Source organism: Nasonia vitripennis, assembly GCF_009193385.2.
Source record: "Nasonia vitripennis strain AsymCx chromosome 5 unlocalized genomic scaffold, Nvit_psr_1.1 chr5_random0004, whole genome shotgun sequence".
NCBI classification, from domain to species: Eukaryota; Metazoa; Arthropoda; class Insecta; order Hymenoptera; family Pteromalidae; genus Nasonia; species Nasonia vitripennis.
In genome coordinates this window covers 1646744-1671240 of record NW_022279655.1, presented here as the reverse complement: position 1 = coordinate 1671240, position 24497 = coordinate 1646744, and the positions used below count along the sequence as shown (strand labels likewise).

General features: G+C 40.5%; 4 protein-coding genes across 5 annotated transcripts; 1 reads left to right on the top strand and 3 right to left on the bottom strand.

Moving 5' to 3' along the window:
- The first annotated feature begins 705 nt into the window (after positions 1–705).
- On the top strand, positions 706–3376 carry LOC107981422 (serine/arginine-rich splicing factor 5-like). 2 transcript variants are annotated; one of them, XM_016987353.3, is made up of 5 exons: positions 706–1696; positions 1955–2065; positions 2553–2596; positions 2681–2867; positions 3145–3376. In XM_016987353.3, the coding sequence occupies exons 1-4, from the start codon at positions 1429–1431 to the stop codon at positions 2684–2686; spliced, it is 429 nt and encodes a 142-aa protein (XP_016842842.2). In that variant the 5' UTR covers positions 706–1428; the 3' UTR covers positions 2687–2867; positions 3145–3376. The 2 variants fall into 2 exon arrangements, with proteins under 2 accessions (XP_016842842.2, XP_031788872.1); XM_031933012.2 differs by having other exon boundaries at positions 2671–2867.
- Positions 3377–5217: 1841 nt separating this feature from the next.
- LOC116417892 lies at positions 5218–6432 on the bottom strand. Its single transcript, XM_031933009.1, has 2 exons — positions 6052–6432; positions 5218–5928 (listed from the first exon to the last, which is right to left on the bottom strand). Exons 1-2 carry the CDS (start codon positions 6430–6432, stop codon positions 5218–5220), a joined length of 1092 nt encoding a protein of 363 aa, XP_031788869.1.
- A 42-nt stretch (positions 6433–6474) lies between these two features.
- LOC116417891 lies at positions 6475–8520 on the bottom strand. The gene has a single exon (XM_031933007.1). It carries the CDS (start codon positions 8518–8520, stop codon positions 6475–6477), a length of 2046 nt encoding a protein of 681 aa, XP_031788867.1.
- Positions 8521–8886: 366 nt separating this feature from the next.
- On the bottom strand, positions 8887–9573 carry LOC116417890. Its single transcript, XM_031933006.1, has one exon. It carries the CDS (start codon positions 9571–9573, stop codon positions 8887–8889), a length of 687 nt encoding a protein of 228 aa, XP_031788866.1.
- Positions 9574–24497: the final 14924 nt, after the last annotated feature.

Sequence of the window (24497 nt, the reverse complement as noted above, 5' to 3'; positions counted from 1 at the left end):
TAAACTGTATATTATATTTATAGCAATCAAGTAAACTTTCGACAAAGAAAAGAAATATTATTAACTCCAGTAATGTTATTTAAAAGTACAAAAAGAGCATTTTGTTACAAACCAGAAAAGAGCTTTGTCTCGATGATGCAAATGATGGTGATAAATCTACAGATGAAGGGGTAATAAAAAAAAGGCGCCTATCAGAAATGTGTGAAAATATTAGTTTTGGGTAAATAAAATTTAAGACTTTCTTTTTATAATACTTTTTGGCTTTTTAATGCAAACGAAATTGAATAATTATAGATGATTTAGAAATACAGTTTAAAATATGTAAATATTTATATCAAAATGATACAAAATTTTTTATTATGGGTTGTAGAGCATCTGGTGATTACACAAAGTTAGTAACAGATAAGGAGCCACGCGTTGTTTTACGGAATATAGGATTCAATACAATGTCCACTCAAAACAATTCGATTTCATCTGGGCCTTCTTCACTTACATTAAAACTGTCAAGCCAGAGGTCCTCTCAAAATGATACATTTTCTAAAATCAGCTGCTCCTCACCTTCCCTACCTGCAATAAAACCTACAGTGAAGTCACAGTCTAGCTTTTCACTAAGTGGCACGTCAAAGTCACGATCTAATTCGAAACTAAAATCACGGTCCCGGTCAAAGTTTAGGTCAAAGTCAAGGACAAAATCGCGGTTAATATCTAATTCACGATCTAGGTCTTTGTTACGGTCAAAGTCGACATCTAAGACGCAGTCTACTTGTAAGCTACGGGTTGATTCTGAGTCGTGGGATAATTCTGAGTCACAGGTTGATTTTGAGTCCCTTGATTCTGAGTCGTGCTTCGATTCTCAGCCCCTTGAATCTGAGACACGGGTTGCATCTGAGCCTAAATCTAATTTATGGTCTGACACTAAAACTAAGTCAAAGTCACGTTCATTGTCGTCTGAGTCACGGTCTCTCTCTGGGTCGAAGTCACAGTCTAATATTAAGTCACGTTCAAGGTCAAACTCACGCTCTAGGCCAAAGTCAATCTCTAGGTCCAAGTCACGGTCAAGGTCTAAGTCACGTTCTAAGTGTAAGTCACGGTCCAAGTCACGGTCTAGGTCTAAGTCACGTACTAAGTCTAAGTCACGGTCTAGGTCTGTCACGTACTAAGTCAAAGTCACGGTCAAAGTCAAGGTCAAAGTCAAGGTCTAGGTCTAAGTCACAGTCCAGGTCTAAATCACAGCCTAGGTCTAAGTCTCGGTCTAAGTCAAAGTCACAGACACCGTCCAGGTCTAAGTCACGGTCCAGGTCTAAGTCTCGATCTCGGTCTAAGTCAAAGTCACGGTCCAGGTCTAAGTCACGTTCTCGGTCTAAGTCACGGTCATGGAGTCAGTCACGGTCTAGGTCTAAGTCCCGGTCTCGGTCGAAGTCACGGTCAATGAGTCAGTCACGGTCTAGGTCAAGCTCGCGGTCACAGTCAAGGTCAAGGTCTAAGTCAAGTTCACAGCCTAGGTCAAGGTCGCGATCTAGGTCGCGGTCACCAATTTATCCGCAATCCCGTTCTCCCTCTGTTCCCCGCAACCGTCCTGATGCTGGCGATAACTCTGAAAGACCGCAGACCCCTAAGGAAAGAAATCGATCTCGATCGCAGTCCCCTTTAAGACAGCCGAATGTACAAGTGCAAGTGGAGGATGAAAATGATAATGGTAATAAAATATTGTCGTTTATATGTATATACCTAAATACTGTGACAAAAACTGATTCTATTTATATAGATTCTATTTATATAGACAAAAACTGATTCTATTTATATATTTATATTCTATAAACAAAGAATTAGTGATTGCCTTTGCATACTAGTTTGTGCTTAAAACTTATAGTCTTTTAGAATCTACAACATTGTAAATATTTAGATTTATACCTTGGTAAACAAATTTAAAAATATTAATCATAAATTACCGTAGGTTCAGATTACGATGATGTGGATGATGAAGATCAAAACTTTCCTTTGTTACAACGATACGAACCGAAACTGTACAAACGATACAAGAAGTATGATCTACTCATACCTCCAGGTACAAATTATTTTATTGCAGTTCTTATAAAGTTTAGTAAAAATAGAGTTTACTGAGCGTTAGAAAAAAGTTAGTAAAAGTACTTTTTTGACACTCTGTGTACGAAATTCGTTTTTCTAGCTGTGTAGATGGCTCGAAATGCCTGATTTTCATAGTGCGCGAATTATGAATTTCATGCACAGCGTGGGCGAAGTCTGAATTCCGCGCAAGTTCATCTGCTAAGAGCGTAGATTTGCACAGTCGTGTCAAAAAATAGTATACGATACTCTTGCGCGTAGCTGATCAAAAATCGCTTTTTTTTTTAATGCGCTTGTGCGAAAATCACTTAGTTAAGGTACTCGTATTGTAATATACTATTTTTTACCCGCACCGAAAGTATGCTATTACGCGATTGTGAATAGAGCGTGATGTAAAAATAAATAAATACATAGATAAAACAATATTTTTTCTATTATGAAATTTTAATTGATTTGTTTACATATTACAGCGACACCTGACCGTTTCGAACGTTATGCCATAGTTGAAAACAAAGTAATAAATTTGTTTAAATAATTTATATTTTAATTCAACGTTGTTCAGTTAATAATTATACTATTAATATGCAGGTGTACTTAGGACTAGGATGCAAAGCGAGAAAAAGTAGTTGGAAATTAAGTAAAAAAAAAGGGTTGTTGACATTTACCAGAGAGATGGCGAAATATTTGTGAAAATATATGCTTAGACAATACGAAAGTAAATAATTCCACTCCTGGTCGAAGTTCTGTAAAATTGTGCTCACCAAAAAAATTGGAATTATATTTAAGTGAGTCAAGTTAATTTTTTATTTTTTGCAACAATTTAGTCTATACGGCTAGGATTCTTTTAGCCTCAAATTCTTTTGTGACACGCCGTGGCATAAACCTCAATTTAAGTCACGCTCGTGCAAAAATGCACTCGCTAAATCTCGGTGTAAGCACGTAGTTTCATAAAATATCGTACATAATTTAACCCATGTGGGTGAAATCCCTTTACCCCTCCAGTATCGTAATATACTATTTTGTATGATAGACTAAATATAAAAAAGTTTGCTCTGTTTACAGGTTTAGTTAAAGACTACATCAATTCAGATGATCGTTACAAAAATTTGGAGGATGAAGTAAAATCAGTAATGATAAAAGACAGTGTCCGAAGATTGAGTATTAACATTAGAGACAACAGGTCAAAAAGAATTGCTTTGAATGCAGTACGTTAAATTAATAAATTACACAATGCGTTTGAAAATTACACAGTTTAATGAAAAAGTTGTTTAAAATTTAAACTAGTAAACTATTAAAAATGAAACTATTTCCTTATTATATCTAAAAACGAATTTCAAAACCTACCTATTTAGCAACTATCTAGAACAATCAGAAATCGCCTAAAACGCATAAAAAACACAGTCTTAAGAGTAATTTTTTCCCTCCAGAACTTATAATTTATTCAGCTGCGGGACTTAGTTATTTCGCGCACTTGGTCAGATGAGATTTTGTCATGAGATCTCAGGTGAGATCTCATCTGAGATTTATCAATAGGGTATTATCAAAGCAATTTCCATAATTATATCATTGGTTGATAACAATTTTGTTAGAAGTAAAGTTACATTGATGTCCAGTTCAAGTTTGTTGTAAATTTTTTATCTCTAATTTTTAACAGCCATTGTTTAAACTCTTTCTCACAATTACTAACTCTCACATTATCTGTTAAAGTCATTATTTGGAATTTACTCCATAAATGATATTTTTTACACAATGATTTTTGTTCGATTCCCATGTTTGACAACAGGTAGTGTTTGTCAGAAGTCACCTGATACAATTATTACTTTGCCACAAAATTCAATGTCATTATTACATAGGTCTTCAAATAATTTATCCACTGCCTGAAAAGCATGTTTTCATGTCATATATTTAGTAAGTAGCTTTTTCACTACCACCAGGTCAATTAATAAAGAAACACTTCACTTGATTAGCTTTATTAAATTACATTATTTAATACTGCATCGAAAATTGCACGTTGTTAATTCGTTAAAGAGCTTATATTGTATAATGAAATTTTCTTCTCCACATTCGTTTTTAATATTACCTTGACTCATTTTTATAAATGCACAATTATGCCCCTTATAACAATATTTAAATAAATATTTGACACATTAAATAGTTGAACATATTTCAACATTAATATGACAATTAAATTTCAACAATAAATACAAACTGTATGGAACTACAAATCGATTATCAGATATATAGTTTTTATTGAAACGAATTTGTTTTCCATTGATACGTCGTCGATAAAGGGGATATCCAGTATTATTAAAAGTAGTTTGCTGATTCAACTGTTTCGGAGAGTTTTTGACACATTTTTTTGTTTTGCTATCCATACGTGGTAAATTTAAATTATTTTTACCACAAGAGCCATGTATCACTGATTGCCTAACAATATTATGTAACCTTGGATAATTCATTCATATTTCTGCACTTATAAGTTTATCAATATCAGATGCATTGTCCAGTTTATGATTTTCATGAATATAAGGCAACAAGTGCACAAATTTTAAATGCTACCTTTGAAAACTATCTAAAACGACCAGAAATCGTCTGCAACGCATACAAAACAAAGTTTTAAAAATTATTTTTTTCCTTCCAAACTTAGAATTTTTTCAGCTGTGGAACTTACTTATTTCGCACACTTGGTCAGATGAGATTTTGTCATGAGATCTCAGGTGAGCTGCCCTGTCTTGTGTCAATCCCACCCAAGATGCACCCTCCGATCGACACCCACCCGTCCTGTTTCTACTAGATCCGCTTTTACGTTGTCCTCCCATCTGCGTCTAGGTCTACCTAGAGGTTGCGTTACCATCGGCCTGCCCTTCATGACACGCGCAGCCGTACGGTCGTCTCCCATTCTCGCTACGTGTCCTGCCCATCCCAATCTGCGTGATTTTATTATTCTGTTAATATTTGGTGATGCGTACAGATTGTGTAACTCATCATTGTGTAGTCTCCTCCATTCCCCGGTTTCCTCATTTTTCTTCGGCCCGTATATTTTTCGCAAGACTTTATTTTCAAATACCCTAAAACGGTTGTCCGCCTGCTTAGTGAGAGCCCACGTTTCGCACCCGTACAGAACCACCGGCAGTATTATTGTGACATTACTGTCGACATTTCCTCGAACGTTAATGACGTGTCTCCAATAACACGTTTGAAGTGATGCTTAAAACTTCTCACTGCCGACTCCCATAGTCCTCCGAAATGAGGAGCTCTAGGAGGTATAAAAGACCATACTATACCGTCCTTCGCCAATGCAGCTGCCACCTCCTGCGATACTGATGAAGCCCGTTGGAATAACCTGTCAATTTCTGTGGCTGCGCCCTTGAAGTTGGTGCCGTTGTCGCTGAATACCATCCTACAAAGTCCACGCCGAGCGGTGAATCTGCGAAACGCTGCTAGAAACGCAGTGGACAAATCTGACACAACTTCAATATGAACAGCTCGAACAACTATACACACAAAAATCGCTATATATCCCTTTGTAGACTTGGCACCTCTGCCCTTGGAGAACAATATTGGAAACGGTCCCGCATAGTCCAGACCGGTGTATGCGAAAACTCGCTGGGGAATACATCTATGGTAGCGCCGATAAACTCCCTGTACAACTCTTAACCCACGTGAAATCCAATACGTCCTATTGAGGGAACTGAGCATCAGCTGAACGCCTCCATGAAGAGTCTGACGATGTACCTCCTCAATCAACCTCTTGACTATAATACTAGATGCTGGCAGTATAATCGAGTGCTTCTCATCGAACTGCAAGAACGAATGCTGCAATCGGCCTCCAACTCGGAGCAAGCCCTGTGGACAAATAAATGGTACAAGTCGCAGCAAGTGACTGCGAGATGACAACCGTTGTTTACTTCTGAGACACCGCAATTCCTCCTCGTAGTGCTAACTTTGCACATTACGAATCAGATCGACTCGAGCAGCCTCCATCTCCTCAGCAGTAAAATGACCAGTGCAGCGACTTCCTCTGGACTTGACCGCATTCGAACGCCATCTGTAAGCACAAGCCAAAATCCGCAACATCTTTGGAAAACTCGAAAACTTCTCCAAATAAGACAGCGCTTGTGATTCTTGATTCTCGTCAACCTTCTTCTCAACAGCAACCTGTGCATTTACTACATCTAGCGAAACATCCACGGGCAATCTATCAATTACCTGCATCCAATCATTACTGATCCATTCAGGTCCTTCCCACCACAGGGAAGACTGCTGAAGCTGCTCCGACGAAAACCCTCGAGTTGCGCAATCGGCTGGATTGTCTTCGGACTTAACATGACGCCATTGCACCCCAGGCATAGTAGTGATCACCTCACTCACTCTGTTTGCCACGAAAGTCTGTCATCTCGATGGGTGGCCATTCAACCAATCTAAAACTACCTTGGAGTCTGCCCAGCAGTGCACTGATACAGGCTTCAATAAAAGTCCATCTAATAGGTGCTTCAACAATCTAACTAGCAACACCGAGCCACACAACTCCAATCGAGGTAAACTCTCCGTCTTAATAGGGGCTACTTTAGTCTTGGACATAATCAACGCCGATTTCTGCCCTGGTATTACCATATAAGCTGCAGCGACGAATGCTCTCTGAGATGCGTCAGAAAACTCATGCAACTCCCATGATGTTTGCGAGGAAGAGCCAAACCAACGAGGAATTCGCAATTGAGCCAAGTCAGGAAGATCAGACCTCAACGCTTGCCACTGATCTAGAAGTTCTCCTGTGAGAGGTGAGTCCCAGTCGATACCATTAATCCACAAATCCTGGAGCATGAGTTTGGCCCTGACTAATACAGATGACAGCCAACCAAGTGGATCAAACAACCTCGAAATCTCTGACAGAATCGATCTCTTTGACACAACCTTTGACGAAACTGGAATCTTAACCTCGAAACGAAACGAATCGCTCAATGGTGTCCATTTTAGGCCGAAAGCAGAAACTGCCTCATCCCATTCGACAGCGAACTCTTTCTGCTTTTCCGCCTGGATATCCTCCACGATAGCCGAATTGTTTGACGCCCATTTACCCAACTCCATACCTGCTGATGACAGAAGCTTGATCAGCTGATTCCGAATCTCAATGGCCTCAGACTCATTGTCAGCGCCTACAAAAGCATCATCTAGATACATATTGTGTCTGAGCACCTGCGCAGCTAAGGGAAACTGTACACTTCCCTCACTGGCTAGCTGAAGAAGAGTTTGAATTGAGAGGTATGGAGCGGAGCGCGTACCATACGTAACCGTCAATAACCTATAATCTTCGATATGCTTCGAAACGTCAGATCGCCAGACTATTCTTTGCCAATCAACGTCATCTGGGTGAATGAGGATCTGCCTAAACTCCTTGACGATATCAGCCGTAAATACAATCTTCGAAAATCTCCACATCGAAATAATAATCGTGACATCCGACTGCAATTTGCGACCCGTTAAAAGAACGTCGTTCAGCGATATTTTTCCACAGGAACCATTAAAAACCACACGAAATTTGCCTTCCGGCCCCACCTCAGCCGAGTAAACTGGGTGATGAGTAAAATAGAACGTATTGTCCTTTCGATGCGAACTATTTACAGGCTCCATATGACCTAAAGTCAAATACTCCTCCATGAATTTCCTATAGGCACTATCTACCCTATAATCCTGCGCTCGACGCTTCTCTGAGCGGAGCAAAGATGCCACAGCAATCTGCCTCGTGTGTGCAAAAGAAACCTCTGACAACCTCTCAGAGAATGGCAAGCGAACGACAAATCTGCCCTTGGAATCCCGATAAACAGTATCTGCGAAATAATCTTCCCAATACTGATCCTCCTCGGACAAAACTTTAGAGGTGGAAATCTCCTCCATTTCCCAAAACTTCTCTAATAACGTCGAAATTGATGGCTCTACTTCCACATGACAGGCCGGAGCGCTCTGAGCTCTATCAGACTCAGAAGCAGAAGACGCTCTACCCGTCAAAATCCACCCAAAAACAGTCTCCTGAGCAACAGGAGTATCAGTTGCACCAACTCTGAGCCCTGGCCGAATGATAGCAGCGTACACCTCTGCGCTGAGCACGCAGTCTATCCGCTTTGAGCAAGCAAAATCTGGATCGGCAAGCTGCAAGCCCCTGATGTGATCCCAATTGGACACTACGACCTCCTCTCGCGGCAAAAATCCCGTTACCTCTCTCAACACCAATGCCGAAAACTCCAAACAAAATTCTGTGTTCAACCTGGACCTTAATTGAAGAAAAACTTCACCCTTTGACACCGCAGAAGGACCTGCACCGACACCAACCACAGACACAGAAACAGGCTTAATCTTTGCGGACAAACATTGCACAACTCTTTGCGTGACAAAAGAGACCTCTGCACACGGATCAATCAAGCATCTAGCGTACATAAGCTGCATTTTACAGAGGCATTGCGATTGCCTTTAGCAAACGACGTACTAGTTGCGTTGACTGAGACTGACTCACGCCGAGATAAACGATTCGAACCATTACCCTTCTGACTAGATTGTTTGGTAGGCGTCTCCGCATCACCATCTGCATCCTGATCAAGCGAGGACGCACGAGTTTCGAGAAAATTTGTGAGAGCTGAAAATGTCGAAAAACCTACCACCGACTCTTGCGAAATACGCCACCCTTCTCGCGTCTCATTATCCAACTTGCGCTAGACCATATGGATAAGCCAAATGTCCCAATGTTCGCAAGGGCAACCCACATCCTTGAAGGTTTTAAGCGCGGCTTCCGCCTTATCCAGTAACTCGATCAACTCACCGAAGCTTAACCGGTTTCATATCTATCAGCAATTCCATATACGTATGCATGCGTCTCGTAGGGTTATCGTACCTGCGCATCAATTTTTGCCAAGCCAACTCAAAACTAGCACCCGTCAACGGAAGACCCTTTACTCTGAGCGCTGCAGGCCCTTCAACCGAGTCTACTAAATATTGCATCTTGATAGCATCCGGTAAGTTGGCCTTGTTTTTCACCATCGAAGAAAATTGCTCCTTGAATGTCTCCCATTCCTCGGCTTTTCCGGAAAATTTCGGGATTTGACATTTCGGCATGTTCGCGAACTCCGACGGACCCGGAACAGGTGGTGCGTGTACGACCTGATTATTTTGCGCGCCTGTAACGGTTACCGGTGGTCTCGCGGCGATTTCCAAATCTTCAATTAACTGAAACATATCCGCTTTACTCTCCACATAACTTGACTCAACTTCGAGATACTCGTCGTTCTCGAAGTACGCCTCGCCTTTGAAAGCCGACCTATTCGCTTGCAGGACCAGATCCCTTTGAGTATACTCGGACCAATACGTCTCTAACAAACTCAAACGCGTGCGCATGTGCGGCAGCGTGCGAGCAGATGCCGCTAATCTTACCGTGTTACGTTTGAAATTCAGCAAGAACCCGCTTATGCGCTTCTGCTTAACTAACTCTGCAGCCGCATCAGCCATTGTTACAGAGTGCCAACTCGATCAAATACGAATGATGCTTGATTCAGAAATTCTAGCAGCGATCGAACTACGAGTAGAGAACGAGTCAAAAAAAATAAAAACGATACTTAAGTGCCGCCGCGGGTCCGCATACATACGGACACTAATTAATATGGCCGTCGAGACACCAATGCGCGAAGAAATGCGCTGTGTGGTGCGGCCCCCGCGGCCTAACGACGCACGACAGCGAAAATGTCCGTCCCGTCCGGACGGCGAGCCGAGCAACGAGCGAGAGAGAGAGAGAGAGAGAGAGAGAGAGAGAAAGATTAAAAGCGAGCGTGCGCTCTGCCGCTGCCTCAACGTGGCCCAACGACGCCAAGTGAGCAAGAGCGAGACAGAGCAAGCGAGAGAGAAAAAGCGAGAATGAAATTCAAACCTCGTTTACGCCGGTACCGTCAACTCCCTTGATGACTTTGCGTACTGGTCGCGTCGTCAAAAGTTGGCGGAAATGCGGTACCAATATGGCCGTCTTCTTCTTCTTTCCCCTCATTGTGCCCCAAATGGCGAACTCTTGGCATCCCTCGAAGTTCAAATCTTGACCGTTGACCTCTAGCCTCTAAACCTCTAACCTCTAATCCTCTAAACTTCTAATACGTCTAACCTCTAAACAAATAAATACTTCTAACCGTCTAAACGTCTAAATTGTTACAACAACAACAGGCAGCTAGGCCCCTTGCAGCCAACTGCGAGAGCGAGCTCTAGGAAGATTCTGGACGTTCTCCGACCGTTGCGACTTCGAATAGTCGAACGGCTGCCGAAGTACTTTAACATGCCTTCACTATGCAAAAAACAAAAAACTGTTCCGTACACAAAACACTTAATGCCACGATACTGCACGCTCTGCTACCAATTATTTATAGTCTCTCGAATTTGATAGAGACTTGTGGATCAAAACAATTAATGTGAAAATAATAACACGCTCTTTAAACTTGAGATGAAAAGGTATACAATGTATACCGTCAAACTATTGATGTTTATTGAAAAGAAAAGAGTGTGATTACAAATGTCATGACTATGGAAAATTGAAGAGTATTAGAAGAGTGTTAGAGCACCGACGCGTTAACAAACAATATTGGTTAACGGTCGACACTGTGAGGCGAGTCCTCACAGCGCTTCGGCAATACGAAAACTGAATAACACAAATCAGCGAAAGCGGCAGAAGACTGCTCGCGAAACAGGCGGAGAGAGACAGAGTAGGAGCGAGCGAGCGCGCGTTGCTATGGCAACCTCATTGGTGCCGTGCGGGCTAGCGAAAACCGTCGAATTTGAACTTAAGGTGACAAGCTTCTCGAACCTTCTCGCTCTCTCTTCGCATATTAAACTAATATTCGAACATCGTTTATTTACAACAATAAATATTCATTAAAATAAAAATAAAACACAATTTTTCGGCGAAAAACGATATAAGTCGCTTTTTTTGGTTAAAAGGGGCCTTAACTCATAAACGGCCCATTTTTGGGCCTGGTAACCTCGAAAAATCGGATCAGCGCCCCAAAAAACGTATATAAAAGTTGAGTTACCTTCTGGACCTCAAATTGCATACTCGACCTCTATCCTGCGCCCGGACGAAAAAATGTTTTCCTCCCAAGGGAGTAACTTTTCCTGCAAAATATTACTCCCTTGGGAGGAAATAGTACATTGTACTACAAGGAACGAAAATGGGCTTTTCCAAGTGAGGATGATGTTTGAGCACGAGTGGTAGTCGAGGGCGCCGTAGGCGAAAGAAAAATGTATTATTAATGTATATGAAAGTAACGGTCATCTTACTGATTATCAATTTCCTCACCGTGCTCGCCTTCCTCCGATGGTCCGGCGTATTGTTCTAATAAATATAAAAATTTGCGGTGCGTGGGGTAAGAGGGTTTAGGGGCTTTGGTTTTAGAATTTTCCCTCACTGCGCTCGCCTTCCTTCGATGTGCCGGCGTATTGTTCAAATGAATATAATAATTCGCGGCGCATGGGGTAGGTGGGTTTAGGGTCCTTGGTTTTGGAATTTTTCCTCGCCGCACTTGCCTTATTTGTGCTTTTATTTTGTGCTAATTAATTTTAATGTTTAGATATGTATTACCACGTTGCGAAATTTTTTAGGTGCATTAATCTAAAGCTTGTTTATGTAGATATGACTCGTATTAATGCCAGCCTGTAAAAAATTGCTTTTTCCCATCACGAGCTGCCGGTCTATTACTATGAATTGTATTGTAATGGCAATTTCGGAATATATCTTTTTGAGCATACAAGTGTATCTATAGGATAAAAAATTTGAAATTAAAAAGAAAATCGAGTATTATTATCTGAACCTTTGTTACAGTATAGTAGTTGCATAAAAATTTTTTGTTTGATTAATTATTTATAATTATATTCTTTGTTTAAATCTAATCATTTATAAGTTTCAATTATATTATATATCTTCAACTGTAATAAGTCATTTTACTTAAAAATGTTTAATTTATAACATAATTTATATCCTGTTTAAAAGTGAACCGCAAACAAATTAGGCGAATTTGCTTAAGTTTTAACTCAAATAAAAAAAATTATTTCAGGTGATTGGTCAGATGGTAATGGGGGAAAAATAGATCGTCACTTGAAACATTTAAATAGTAATCGGGAACCAGCAGCAAAACGATGAAAAATGTCTACGCCGATCAATGCAGATGTTGAAATAACAGAAGGCATGTAAGAAGAAGACCTTTATAAGGCAAAGGTTAATATTAAATTATGTTTATGTTACTAATCATCATTAATTATCAAAGCGATCGAATCTGCTGACTTTTTTTGAAACGATCAACTGAATGTTGTTCGTTTCATTATCAAGTAATTCTCTCATAAAAGTTTACAATGATTTCAATCGTTTTTTTTTATCAGGGCAAAATTATATTGCACAATACATTCAATAACAGAATTGGTGAAATTATTGTTATTATTATTTTTGTGAATAGCATTTTAATCTTTTCAGGTTAAATGTTTACAAATTTTGACATCGGATGCAGCCAATAAAAACAAAATTGCAACTTTAATGGACGATACTCGATTGAAGAGGAGAGAGTTTTTGAAAAACGATTCCCTATCGCTTCTCTCAATCTTAAGGACTTTCCCAGCGTTCATGTACTATGAAGGTCTCTTGGTAAGAAAAATAACAATTCATTTTACCTAATTTTGTTGTGAAAGATGCCGTTGATAAAAAAACCGCTGCTAATTCTCTCGCACGTAGATTCCTTCAACATTGTGTATTGCTTCAATATCAAAATTGTTTTTACTTTTTCGTATAATATAATAGATAAAATAATTTTTAATCAATTATATTCTCTGTTTCTCTGCCTGTCTCTTTCTTTCTCTGTCTCTCTCTCTCTCTGTCTCTCTCTCTCTCTCTCTCTCTCTCTCTCTCTCTCTCTCTCTCTCTCTCTCTCTCTCTCTCTCTCTCTCTCTCTCTCTCTCTCTCTCTCTCTCTCTCTCTCTCTCTCTCTCTCTCTCTCTCTCTCTCTCTCTCTCTCTCTCTCTCTCTCTCTCTCTCTCTCTCTCTCTCTCTCTCTCTCTCTCTCTCTCTCTCTCTCTCTCTCTCTCTCTCTCTCTCTTCTCTCTCTCTCTCTCTCTCTCTCTCTCTCTCTCTCTCTCTCTCTCTCTCTCTCTCTCTCTCTCTCTCTCTCTCTCTCTCTCTCTCTCTCTCTCTGTAGATCAAGAAAGAATACGAAATTTTACATCCTGATAATGGATCGACTGTTGAAACTAAATTTAAGGAATCTTATAAGAATAAAATCTTGAGGTGTACTGTATCTGAAGAGTTGTTGAACAACCTCATTAACAATGGTAATTATTGTATTGTTTTCTCTAAAAGAAGTGATGATCGGATGTTTTGAATCCTTTAATAAAGCGATTTGATTGGTTGAGAAACAAATCCAGTATGAGTATCGATCGTATAAAAACTTAATATTGATATGAATTTCAGATGATTTCAAGGCAATTGCTGTTCTACCGCATATTTTGGCCCAAATAAAGCTGGAAAAGGAAGTGAGTTAAAATTTAAATTATCTTAATTGATTTTTACAAAGTGAGAAATTGTAGACAAATTTCTTACAAGAGATGACGGCATTTGCGCTGCATAATTCAGTAGTTTTTTACATTATGAAAGTTAATTATACTAGCTATAAAAAGTTTTATCTCAAAACGGTATGTTGTACATATACTGGCTCCTATGTCAATACTGTGATTCATTACATAAATATTCATTTTGTGGTTTACTTTTTCATTATATAATTTTATTAACCCATTAAAAACCAGGCAAAACCTGGCAGATATATCGAGAAACGAACTGTGCCGTCCTTTGCATAACCAAAAAAAAAATACCCGTGTTTTTTCTTTTGTCGATCACAATTGTTTATAACAAATTATTTAAACAAATAACCCAAAATGTTGTAATTTTGCAAAACTGAATGCGGATATCGATTCTACGGGCACAAATACAACAAAAACCTATGTAACGTTTTTTTGTCAGAGTTCAATTTGTTAGTGTAAAATAAGGATAAACAATGGTGCGCAAAGTAGTAAAAGTTTCAATAAGTTTCCGAGTTATGAACCCAATTATGGCTCATTGCCGTGATCTTCTTTGTGTTTTCTGCAAATAGGTTTGCAACATTTCATACAGAACCATTCAGTTCTCGTCGAACACGTACCTATCCCGCATTTTTTCATACTTCCTTGTTTCATGATGTGTTCTGAAGAATTTTCAGCGTTCGCTAAAGATGCTTGAATAAGTCGCATAAAAAGACACCATGTCCATTTTTTACCTGTTATCGAAAACATCAGAGCATTACAGTGTTGATCGTGGGCCACCCATGTGTTGATTGTACATGAAAAAAGAATGAGGGAAAAGAGGAAGCCTGAAAATTCTTCAGAACACATCATGAAACAAGGAAGTATGAAAAAATGCGGGATAGGTACGTGTTCGACGAGAACTGAATGGTTCTGTATGAAATGTTGCAAACCTATTTGCAGAAAACACAAAGAAGATCACGGCAATGAGCCATAATTGGGTTCATAACTCGGAAACTTATTGAAACTTTTACTACTTTGCGCACCATTGTTTATCCTTATTTTACACTAACAAATTGAATTCTGACAAAAAAACGTTACATAGGTTTTTGTCGTGTTTTTGCCCGTAGAATCGATATCCGCATTCAATTTTGCAAAATTACAACATTTTGGGTTATTTGTTTAAATAATTTGTTACAAACAATTGTAATCGACAAAAGAAAAAACACGGGTATTTTTTTTTCGGTTGTGCAAAGGATGGCACAGTTCGTTTCTCGATATATCTGCCAGGTTTTGCCTGGTTTTTAATGGGTTAATTCATTTTTCAACATTTTTAGGCCGCTAAGAAGAAGAAAAGGAGGCAAAAGAGTATTAAGTTACCAGAAATACTCACCCGCGTGCTCTTCGCGTTTTAAAAGTAAGTCGTTTGTTATACTAGCAAAATCCGGCGCACATTTCCTGTTCTCTCTTTCTAAAAGCCGAAAAATACTTATATATTAATAAATCATATTCGCGTTTCACGTGTATAATGTATCCATTTGATTATTATTATGAAATGCCATGGCGTAAACCTCGATTTACACCTCGCTTTGCTCGGGCAGTAAACGCACCCTCGTGAACAATCTTCTAACTCGGGCAGTTAACCCACCAGCGGAAAAAATCTGCTACTTTCGACCCTTGTTGCATAACCTTGTTGCATAATGTACTATTTTGTATTCAGGAAACAACGGAAATTATGGAGCCAGAGAGCCAGAAAAGATCAAGCTCACTATCATGACCTGGTCATTGACAACCTTAAACGCCCAAAAGACTATCCACAACCGATATTCACATGTGCGCACCAAAAACTATACGAGTGCAGTACCTAGAACTCATCAACAGCGACCTTGAACCATATCCACGAACTATTCATATCTACGCGCCAAAAACTATGGAGGGTATTACCTGGACTTATTGGAAAAAACGCTATGATTTTCGAATAAACCCTGAAATTATAAATATTAATTTTGCATTATTAACAACGAATTAATACATTTTTAGTAATAACAATAATGATATCATACTTACTGTAGGATATATTGAATAATCTGTCATGATTTTTAATAACCGTGCACATAGTTTCACCTATAACCCTTCACTATGCAGCTCGTGTTTTTGAGTTTATCCGACCAAACGAGGCGCATATTTTTTGAACTTCTCGAAAGATCAAAAGAAAGAATTTGAACTTTTCCCAAAGTACAAAATACCACGTTTGAACTTTGAAAATCGTCGCAAAAAAATTCAAAGTACAAAAATGGCAGTCTGTACTTTGACAAAGACTAAAATCAATAATTTGATCTTTGGCAAAAGCACAAAATCCCTCTTTTCAACTTTTGAAGCGATCGCATAAAATTTTAAAGTACAAAAATAGCAGTCTGTACTTTGACAAAGATGAAAATTAATAATTTGATCTTTGGAAAAGTACAAAATCTCTCTTTTAGAAATTTTAAAGTACAAAATTACCAATCTAACCTTTTCCTTGAGTACAAATTGCGTTATTTAGACTTTTTGACGTCGGTTTTTGTACTTTTGGGTTTAGCGTGTAGGTTCTAGTTTATTCATGGTTCATTCGTTTATTTGCGATTAATCACGGCGTTGATCGATCTGTACAAGGTTTGACTCGATTTACAGATTTTTGTAGGTGACAATTGATTGACGTTTCAAAATGAGTGAAAGCGCAGAAAAACGTGCACAGTATATTCAGCATAAGAGTCGAGCTTTGGAGGGATCCATCAACTCTTTGCAGGATTTCTTAATACAAAATCCTAATGAAGCGCTTAACGCGGAACGCCGTCTGAAACATGTTCAGAGCATATTCAAGGCTTATCTCACGAATCACGAGGAATTACGCATATTGAAACCCAATAGCTCGCGTATAGCCGTGTTCGCGAACATAGAGTCCAGCTTTTATTCAGTTTCCACGCAGGTGCAGCAGTTAAAATCACCAGCTCCTATTGCGAATTCTACATCGTTAAACTCTTCCAGCGTCACTTACATTGAGAGGCAAGATTTGCCTAAATTTCCCATTGTAGATGTGTGTAAATTCGATGATAGTGGCGAAAATTGGAATGCATGGAAAAATAACTTCCAATCGGTAGTTCACAATCGCACGGAAATCTCTAATTACGTGAAGTATTCTCAGCTCAGTAATGCCGTACAGGGACTCGCGGTGCAGGTAATAAAGGAATTTGAAATCAGTGATGTGAATTACTCTCTCGCTTGGGACGCTTTGTGTAGTGCGTATAATCATAAGCGTATTATCGTGAACGAACACATTACTAAGATTCTCACTCTACCCAAGGTCACAGAACCTTAATACAAGCTTTTAGCTAGTCTGATGTACACATTGCGTCAACATGTCAAGGTGTTAGAAACGTTAGATATCAAGGTTTCAGACGCGATATTAGTTTGCATATTAGAGCGTAGTATGCCGAATAGTGTAAAATCAAGATGGGTGGATCGTTTATCTGGCGATAAACTGCCTGCAATAGAAGATCTTTTCACTTTCTTACAAAATACGATTAACAAATTGTGCCAGTTGGAGGATCCCTCTCAGAGCGGACAAGGGAGTAAAAAACGGGCAGGCGATACATCACATTCGTTTCCTTCGGAAGGTCAGAAGACAAACGCAGGGATTTTTGTCACAAATTCGGACGGTAGAACAGAAGATCTTGATTATCAACCAGTCAAGGTTCCCGATGACGTTGCTTGCGAGAATCATTACGTTAAACACACAACTCGCGATAGCTCAGACCGTTATACCGTTCGATTACCATTTCGAAATGGTAAATAGAATTTAGGTCTCTCCAAAGAACAGGCTTTAAAACGATGTCATTTATTGCATAAGCGATTCAAAGCGAATCCTACTCTGAAGGTTGAATATGAGAACGACATCAATGATTATTTGAAGCTAGGGCACATGACGCTGTGTGAGAACGACAACGATGACGGTTATTACTTGCTCCATCATCGGATTATTAAGGAATTGAGCGAAACCACTAAATATAGATCAGTTAAACACGCGTCCGCAAAAACTACGACCGGAATTTCATTAAACGACATCTTGTTTACTGGGCCTACTATACAAGATACTCTTCTGAAGCAGATTTTGCGTTTCCGTACGCATCGTTAAGTCGTTACAGCTGATATAGAAAAAATGTATAGGCAGATTTGGGTTCATCCCGAGGATAGGAAATTTCAGAAAAACTTTTGGTATCACGAAGGCAAAATAAGGGCGTTCACTTTGAACACGGTGACATTCGGTGTCAGGTGCGCTCCATTTTTAGCAATTCGAACCTCACATCAGCTGGCCATGGACGAGGAGGCAAATTTCCCCAGTGATTTTCTGGTTAGACTCGATGATCGTTCTATGTTAGTTGAAAAAGGCTCCTCACTTGTTGAAAACCTATGAAGCTAATAGGGTCAAGAATATTCAAGAACTAGATCGGGAAGTCGAATGGAGACATGTCCGACCGGGAGATAATCCACCTGATTCGCTGTCTCGAGGGCAGTTACCTCATCATCTTCTAAAGAATATCTGTAACAGAATGAATAATAAGTTTAAGCAGAAATGAAGTGTTTTTTATTTCGCTGAAATTTTTAAGTTCTATCCTGTTTAGCAAATAAGATTTAAAGAATTTGAGAGCGCTTCGACACAACAGATAAAGTTGTTGCTGTTGTGTAGGCTTGTGTGTACGGCATTCGATGTGGTTTGTCCGGGGCCACTATTCTCTCACCACTATGGTTCTGATAACCAAATGAAGGTGAGAGCTACGGGGTAAGAGGAAATTGTCCTCTTGCGGACGGTGTGCCATAGAAGCGTTCGAAAACAAGAAAGGAAATGGAGTAAAGACACAACCGAAATGAGAACGTTGAGTTTCCATGGAGATGTTTTTGCAAAAAAGGAGAGAGCTCAGAAAATTGAGCACTTTTTTCTCAACTGCGAGAGAGGCTGGACGTGTCATCCTCATATTAATAAAATCCGTTTATTTACATAAGAAAGTGGCATTGCTTTTTTTCTTGTGCGCGTTACAATATCCTTTGGACATCAGGACCTCAGTGGTTAGCCTTGTCCGATGACAAATGACCTTGTACGCATATATCATTTCTCCCAACTTATCCTCCAGGCTTTAAGAAAGGAATTGTTCTAGTTATCGCTCTCACCGGGAGCTACATATATTCTAGATTTTCCGACTACTGTTGCTTAGTTCGTTCAATAGCTTATATTCTTCGTTGTAAAAAGGGGAAATTACTAACTGGAGATATCTCTACATCTAACAGGTCATCGAAAGGTATTCGATATCTTTCTCCAGAAGAAATAGCTCAGGCTGAACGAAGGATTCTTCTTTTGATTTAGCGAGAAAATTTTGCTCCAGAAATCAAACTGCTTCATTCTGACAAGCCACGACTTTATGGAAAATTTCCAGGAGCATTTAAAAATTGAACTATATTCGATTAAATCAATCCTTTTTTTAGATAGTGACGGTTTAATCAGAGTGGGTGGACGCTTGAAAAATTCTAATCTTCCTTTCAATAAAAAACATCTGATACTACTTCCATCAGCTCATCACGTTTCGGACCTCATCATTCGTGATGCTCACCACCGAAATCTTCATGGTGGAATTCAATCCACTCTCTATGCTGTTCGCGAGCGATTCTGGATCTTGAATGGTAAAAATCAGGTTAGAAACATCTTACACCGCTGTGTTCCATGCATACGTCAGAAGCCGAAATTTCCTCATGCCAAAATGACCGATCTACCAATATCTAGAGTAACGGCTAGTACCGCATTCGCCGAAATAGCTGCAGATTTCTTTGGCCCAATATTAATCAAAGAGAAGAAAGATCGGAATCGTAGTTTTCTTAAAGCGTATGGCTGTGTTTTTCTGTGTATGTCCTCTAAGCCTTTTCACATAGAAGTTGCCTCCGATCTCTCTACTCAGAGTTTCCTAGCGTGTTTCCGACGATTTATCAGCGTTCGCGGCAAACCGCAGGTAATGAGATCTGATAACGGTACAAACTTCGTAGGAGCGAACAACGAACTCCAAAAAATCTAAGATCTGCGTGCGACATCCGAATTTAAGGACGCGATTCAGAATTACGCTGCAACCGAACGCATTGAATGGCATTTCAACCCACCTCTTTCTCCACACATCGGTGGATTATGGAAGCCGCGGTTAAAAGTTTTAAACATCATCTTAATCGTGTGATGAAAGATCAAACCCTCACGTTCGAACAACTCGATACTTTGTTAAAAGAAATCGCTGCCGGCTTAAATTCTAGACCATTATACGCAAATTCGGCCAAGCCGAAAGATGCATTAGCCATAACACCTACTCATCTTTTAATCAGGCGTCCGTTCCATCTCTTACCCGAACCTGATTTTGTTTCAGTTCTGGATAATCCTCTATCTCTTGATCCACGCATTTCCAAGACCAGACAAGACTTTTGGAAAAGATGGCATAAGGAATATGTGCACGAGCTCCAAGTTCGTCAAAAATGGTTGAATTCTACTGCCACCCTGACAGTAGGTACAGTCGTCATATCTCGGGAACACAATCCAGCTTGCGCAAGATTTCCACTGGACGTGGTCGTCGAGGTTCACCCTAGGAGCGATGGCATTGCTAGGGTAGCAACAATCAAGACAGCATCAGGACTTTTCAAGCGAAACATCACTCGACTATGTATTTTTGACCTAGTTCAAATAAATTAATAATAATATTGCCTGTAGATCAGGGAACTGCGATTTCGTCAGAGTCTCAATCATCCTCCTCAGCGTAATCTGCCCCAGATGTATGCTCGGTGGTTTGCCCGAAAAGAGTTGAACCATCTGGTATTCTGGAAGTGCAATCATTAAGTCTGGCCCACGAAATGGTGGAATCCGGAAGTTCTACAGTTAGAAGCTCGGGAGTCGTGCCGAGAGAGCGGCTCTTGTGACGCGATAGCTGGTCCGGTAAACCGGGTCCCTGAACACGAAGCTCTGACCCTTTAGTTGGTAATGCGTTTAACGGGTCAGATGGCCCTCGTTCTGTTAAATTGTTGTTAATAGGTTAACTTGTTGTGTTACCATTCCGGTATTAGATTAATCAATCAAAATGTGAAACTGACCTTCATATGATCTGTTGTACAGATCCAGAGATTGCCAATGCATGGCTAGATTTAGTTCTTTATTCATTACTAGTTAAGTTTAACACTACTCGACCATTGTGATTCAAAATAGTTTCGCAGCCGCGGCCGGCAGTATGTTACGTCGCAACATTTTTATCAAATGCTACCTATGCATTGGATGTGTACATAACTTCGTTCTGCGCCTGCGCGCGCACAAAATGTGTGTGTGTGTGCGTGTGTGTGTGTATACCAACGGAGTCTGGCGTAATGGCAGCACCGCGCGTTGCTGCCTCCGCCATCTTGAGCGGGACTCTCCCGCTTCTTTCGCGTGGCTCGTGTGTCAGTCACCGACTATCCTTCTAAGCGTGCAGAGCTCCCTCGCGACTTTGTCTTCTAGAGACTGCCAGGCATCTTTGCCTACATCGAATTTAATTCGTATCAAAATCGTGTGTGTGTGTGTGCTTTGCATTATAATTTCAGTGTATCATATTGGCAAACCACGTATCTGTCGTGCACGTTGCGCCATTGTCCTTCGCGACGTCACGCCGCGCTTTTGTTCAACTTCGTATTTCACGTTAGCAATTAAATCATTCTTTGTTTATCTTAATTTAAGTGCGTTCAGTGTAGTTTATTAACTAAATAAAAGGGTTTTTATGACGAAAGGCTTTTCCCTCTAATATCGTGTAATTCAGTTAATCAAACCGCTTATTCCTTTCTTAAAAAATCTGAAAGAAAATAAAATCATTTATAAATAGGCTTTCATGTGCCGCCCACAAAAAAACCAAGATCGTTCAGTAGATATATTTCAAGATGCAGAATTCGTATTCGTGACGTTAAATATTATACTCGCACAAATTTTATAAACTTTTCAATTGAATATACAGGAACTGATAGTTAGTTAAATATAAATTTTACATCAAATACGATAGTCAAGCTTGAACCGTTAATGAATATTACTAGAATGTAATTCAAATTATTATATTATATAACAAAAAAATTAAACTATGTTCAAAAATCTCCAATATGTTTTATAGATAAGTAGATGATTTAAACAATTGAAAAGTTACACTATTAAGAAGTTATAATATTAAGATATCTAAATATTACAGAGAAAGAGAGAGCCATCTAACAAGAATCGCCAAGACTAGGAAAGTAGCGTGGGTGGGCCGTAGGTGGAGAGAAACAAGATCGAAAGAGGCAGAAGCAAAGCGAAACGGAGTGACGCTATAGGTCAACGACCGATATAGAGCGCGCTGGAATGGACCTAAAGGCATGGGCCAGTGCGAAAAATCAGTTTAGAAAGGGAAAAAATGCGACGCAGGAGCGAAGAGCTGAAAAAGCGTGAGAGGGGAAATCAGTCTGGTCGAGGAGATCAGTCGAGGTGGCTGCTCCCTTTAAAGTATAAAGTTTTTGTATCTCAAGCCGTGGTGACTATCTCATATAAATTTCTTTTAAGTTTTTGTAATAATAAACAGTAGAAGCCAACAAGTACTTAAATTCAAAGTTTACTTAATTTTTCAATACATAAATTCATCCAAAGTTATAAATCTTCACGAAGGAAGGAAGGAAGGAGTTTACGCCTAAGTGAACTCAGAGCTTTTGCCCCAAAAAGTAAGTACAATACAATAAAAATAGTACATTATGCATCAAGGCAGTAAAGTCGTCGATTATTTCTGCGGGTGAGAGTTTACTGCCCGAACGAAGCGAGGGCAGTAAATCCCCCGAGGGAATAATCGACTTTAGTCTTGTGTTGCATATAGTGCTTTATTCATGATTGAACTGTGTAGCCACTTTATTTCTTGAAAAGTGGGACCTACAACAGCTAAATTAAATAAATTAATACAATTTTTTTAAATATTTAAAATATTCAAACATTTTTAATTTTTTTTATAATTTTTCTACTTTTTAACATAGTTTCAAAATTTTTAAAAATTCCCCGCATTTTGCGGAAATAATGAATTTATTTCCCGCCATTGGATGAGGAAAAAGACGAACCTGGAGCACCTCTCACGGATTTCTTCGGCGGCGTCTTTCCCGGAATAGCTTCCACAGACTTGGATAACTGGACCCCGTCTCGCCGCTCGGAGAATTCGAGCGAGGAGGACGAGAACCAACACCCAGCCGAGGAGCAGCAACGCGAGGAGGAGAGGAGACCAGAGGAAGAGCGACGAAGAGAACGAGAGGAGGAACAGCGATTCCGAGCTGAACGAGCAGCCGCAGCCGCAGAAGAAAGAAAGAGACAGAGAGATATAGAAGAGCTGTAACGTGGCGTATGCTCACTGGGATGGAGGGCCCAGCGAACAACTCCCGAACACCAACGTTGACAATTAAAGAATAATCCGGCCGAATTTATTAATAACAGGGTGCCAGGCCGAACTACACTTTGCCCGCGACACAATACCCTCGTCTTCTACCGCGGCTGTGAAACTCTTTCCCTCGCGAGGAGGTTCCGATGACGAACACAAAGTATTTCGGGTGATACTCTCGGTCTTACGACTATGCGAAATAGCGGGTGATTAGGGACTAAACAACACTTTGCTCGATATTTAAGTACTAAAGTAAGAAAGAATTTTTATTTACTCTTTTTCTGACCACAAATTACACAACTCAACTTCTAATAGAATGCGTTAATTCCGACTATCGAACTCACTCTCACTCACACAATTTCCGTCGCGCCGCGTACTTCGAAATTCTCTCGCGCCACGTGGCATCAATGAATGCTCGTTCCCGGCGGCCACTAGCTTCACTACGAGTTCTCGACACCATGAGTCTTACTAACCTGGCTACCAATTTCCGCACCACAACTGTTACTTCCTCTCCTCCTGATGATGTCTCGTACTCTAAGAAAAGCGAACTCGCGAAGAACTCTCTCGTGCAGTTAATCAAAACCGGGGGGATCCACTCCAGGTTTCGTGCTCGTTGCCGTCCGGAACTACAATGCCCGTCGCGGGTCTCTGCGCCACGAGGACCTCATCGAGCCTGTCGATAATCGATATTTCTCGCACGCAGGCGACTAAACAGGCGTCGATACAGAAGTCAATACGCGCGCGATTCGAACCGCGACTCATTCTCTCACTCTCTCACGCCCTTGTTTTCACCATATCTCTGGCTCTGAGCCGCGTACAACGGCGCCAGTATGAACTGGGCTTATGCCCTCTACACATTTATCTCAGATGTTAGCAGGCGCGCCTCCACCGGTTGCCAATCGGGTCTTCTCCCTCCACTCCAAAGCAGTCGGGCCTCGGCATACGTATAGCTATACACTCCGCGCGCGCGCGCAGCTGCTGACTCGTCGTGCTGCTGGCCGTGCGGTTTCCCCCTCTCCGCACTGCCGACTCTCCAGCGCTGCTGCCTCGTGGTCTCGGAGCGCTTGCTTCCGTTGGCGGGAGTCAAAGCAGCGCTGCTCGGATCCGGGAGTTGCCGCACTGGTCAGCCGAGTGTGCGATTGCGTCGTCTGCTCCGGTGACTGACGTGCGATGAAGCTGCTGGCCACGACTCCTCCCTCCTCTCGTTACTACTACAATCACCCAAAAAATTAGCAATTACTGCCATTGGGGCGACTCCAGTAACGAGAGCGAGCCGAGGATTCTGTGCACAGTGAAGACGAGCTAATCTCGTCACAGAGCGTAAGGAGGTAAAAGAATGACGCCGACGAGAGCAGGCACAACAATCGCAGGAGGAGGCAACATCTACGCAGAAGGAAGAGGAGCTGATGG

What these genes read in the sequence shown, in the direction of transcription:
- LOC116417892 (XM_031933009.1), bottom strand. Translation starts at nt 6,432, where the DNA reads ATGCCTGGGGTGCAATGGCGTCATGTTAAGTCCGAAGACAATCCAGCC. An exon ending in AGGAGATGGAGGCTGCTCGA is followed by an intron (nt 5,929 to 6,051) that starts GTCGATCTGATT and finishes ATTTGTCCACAG; the next exon opens with GGCTTGCTCCGAGTTGGAGG.
- LOC107981422 (XM_031933012.2), top strand. Translation starts at nt 1,429, where the DNA reads ATGAGTCAGTCACGGTCTAGGTCAAGCTCGCGGTCACAGTCAAGGTCA. An exon ending in TGATCTACTCATACCTCCAG is followed by an intron (nt 2,066 to 2,552) that starts GTACAAATTATT and finishes TACATATTACAG; the next exon opens with CGACACCTGACCGTTTCGAA. An exon ending in ATGCCATAGTTGAAAACAAA is followed by an intron (nt 2,597 to 2,670) that starts GTAATAAATTTG and finishes ATTAATATGCAG; the next exon opens with GTGTACTTAGGACTAGGATG.
- LOC116417890 (XM_031933006.1), bottom strand. Translation starts at nt 9,573, where the DNA reads ATGGCTGATGCGGCTGCAGAGTTAGTTAAGCAGAAGCGCATAAGCGGG.
- LOC116417891 (XM_031933007.1), bottom strand. Translation starts at nt 8,520, where the DNA reads ATGCAGCTTATGTACGCTAGATGCTTGATTGATCCGTGTGCAGAGGTC.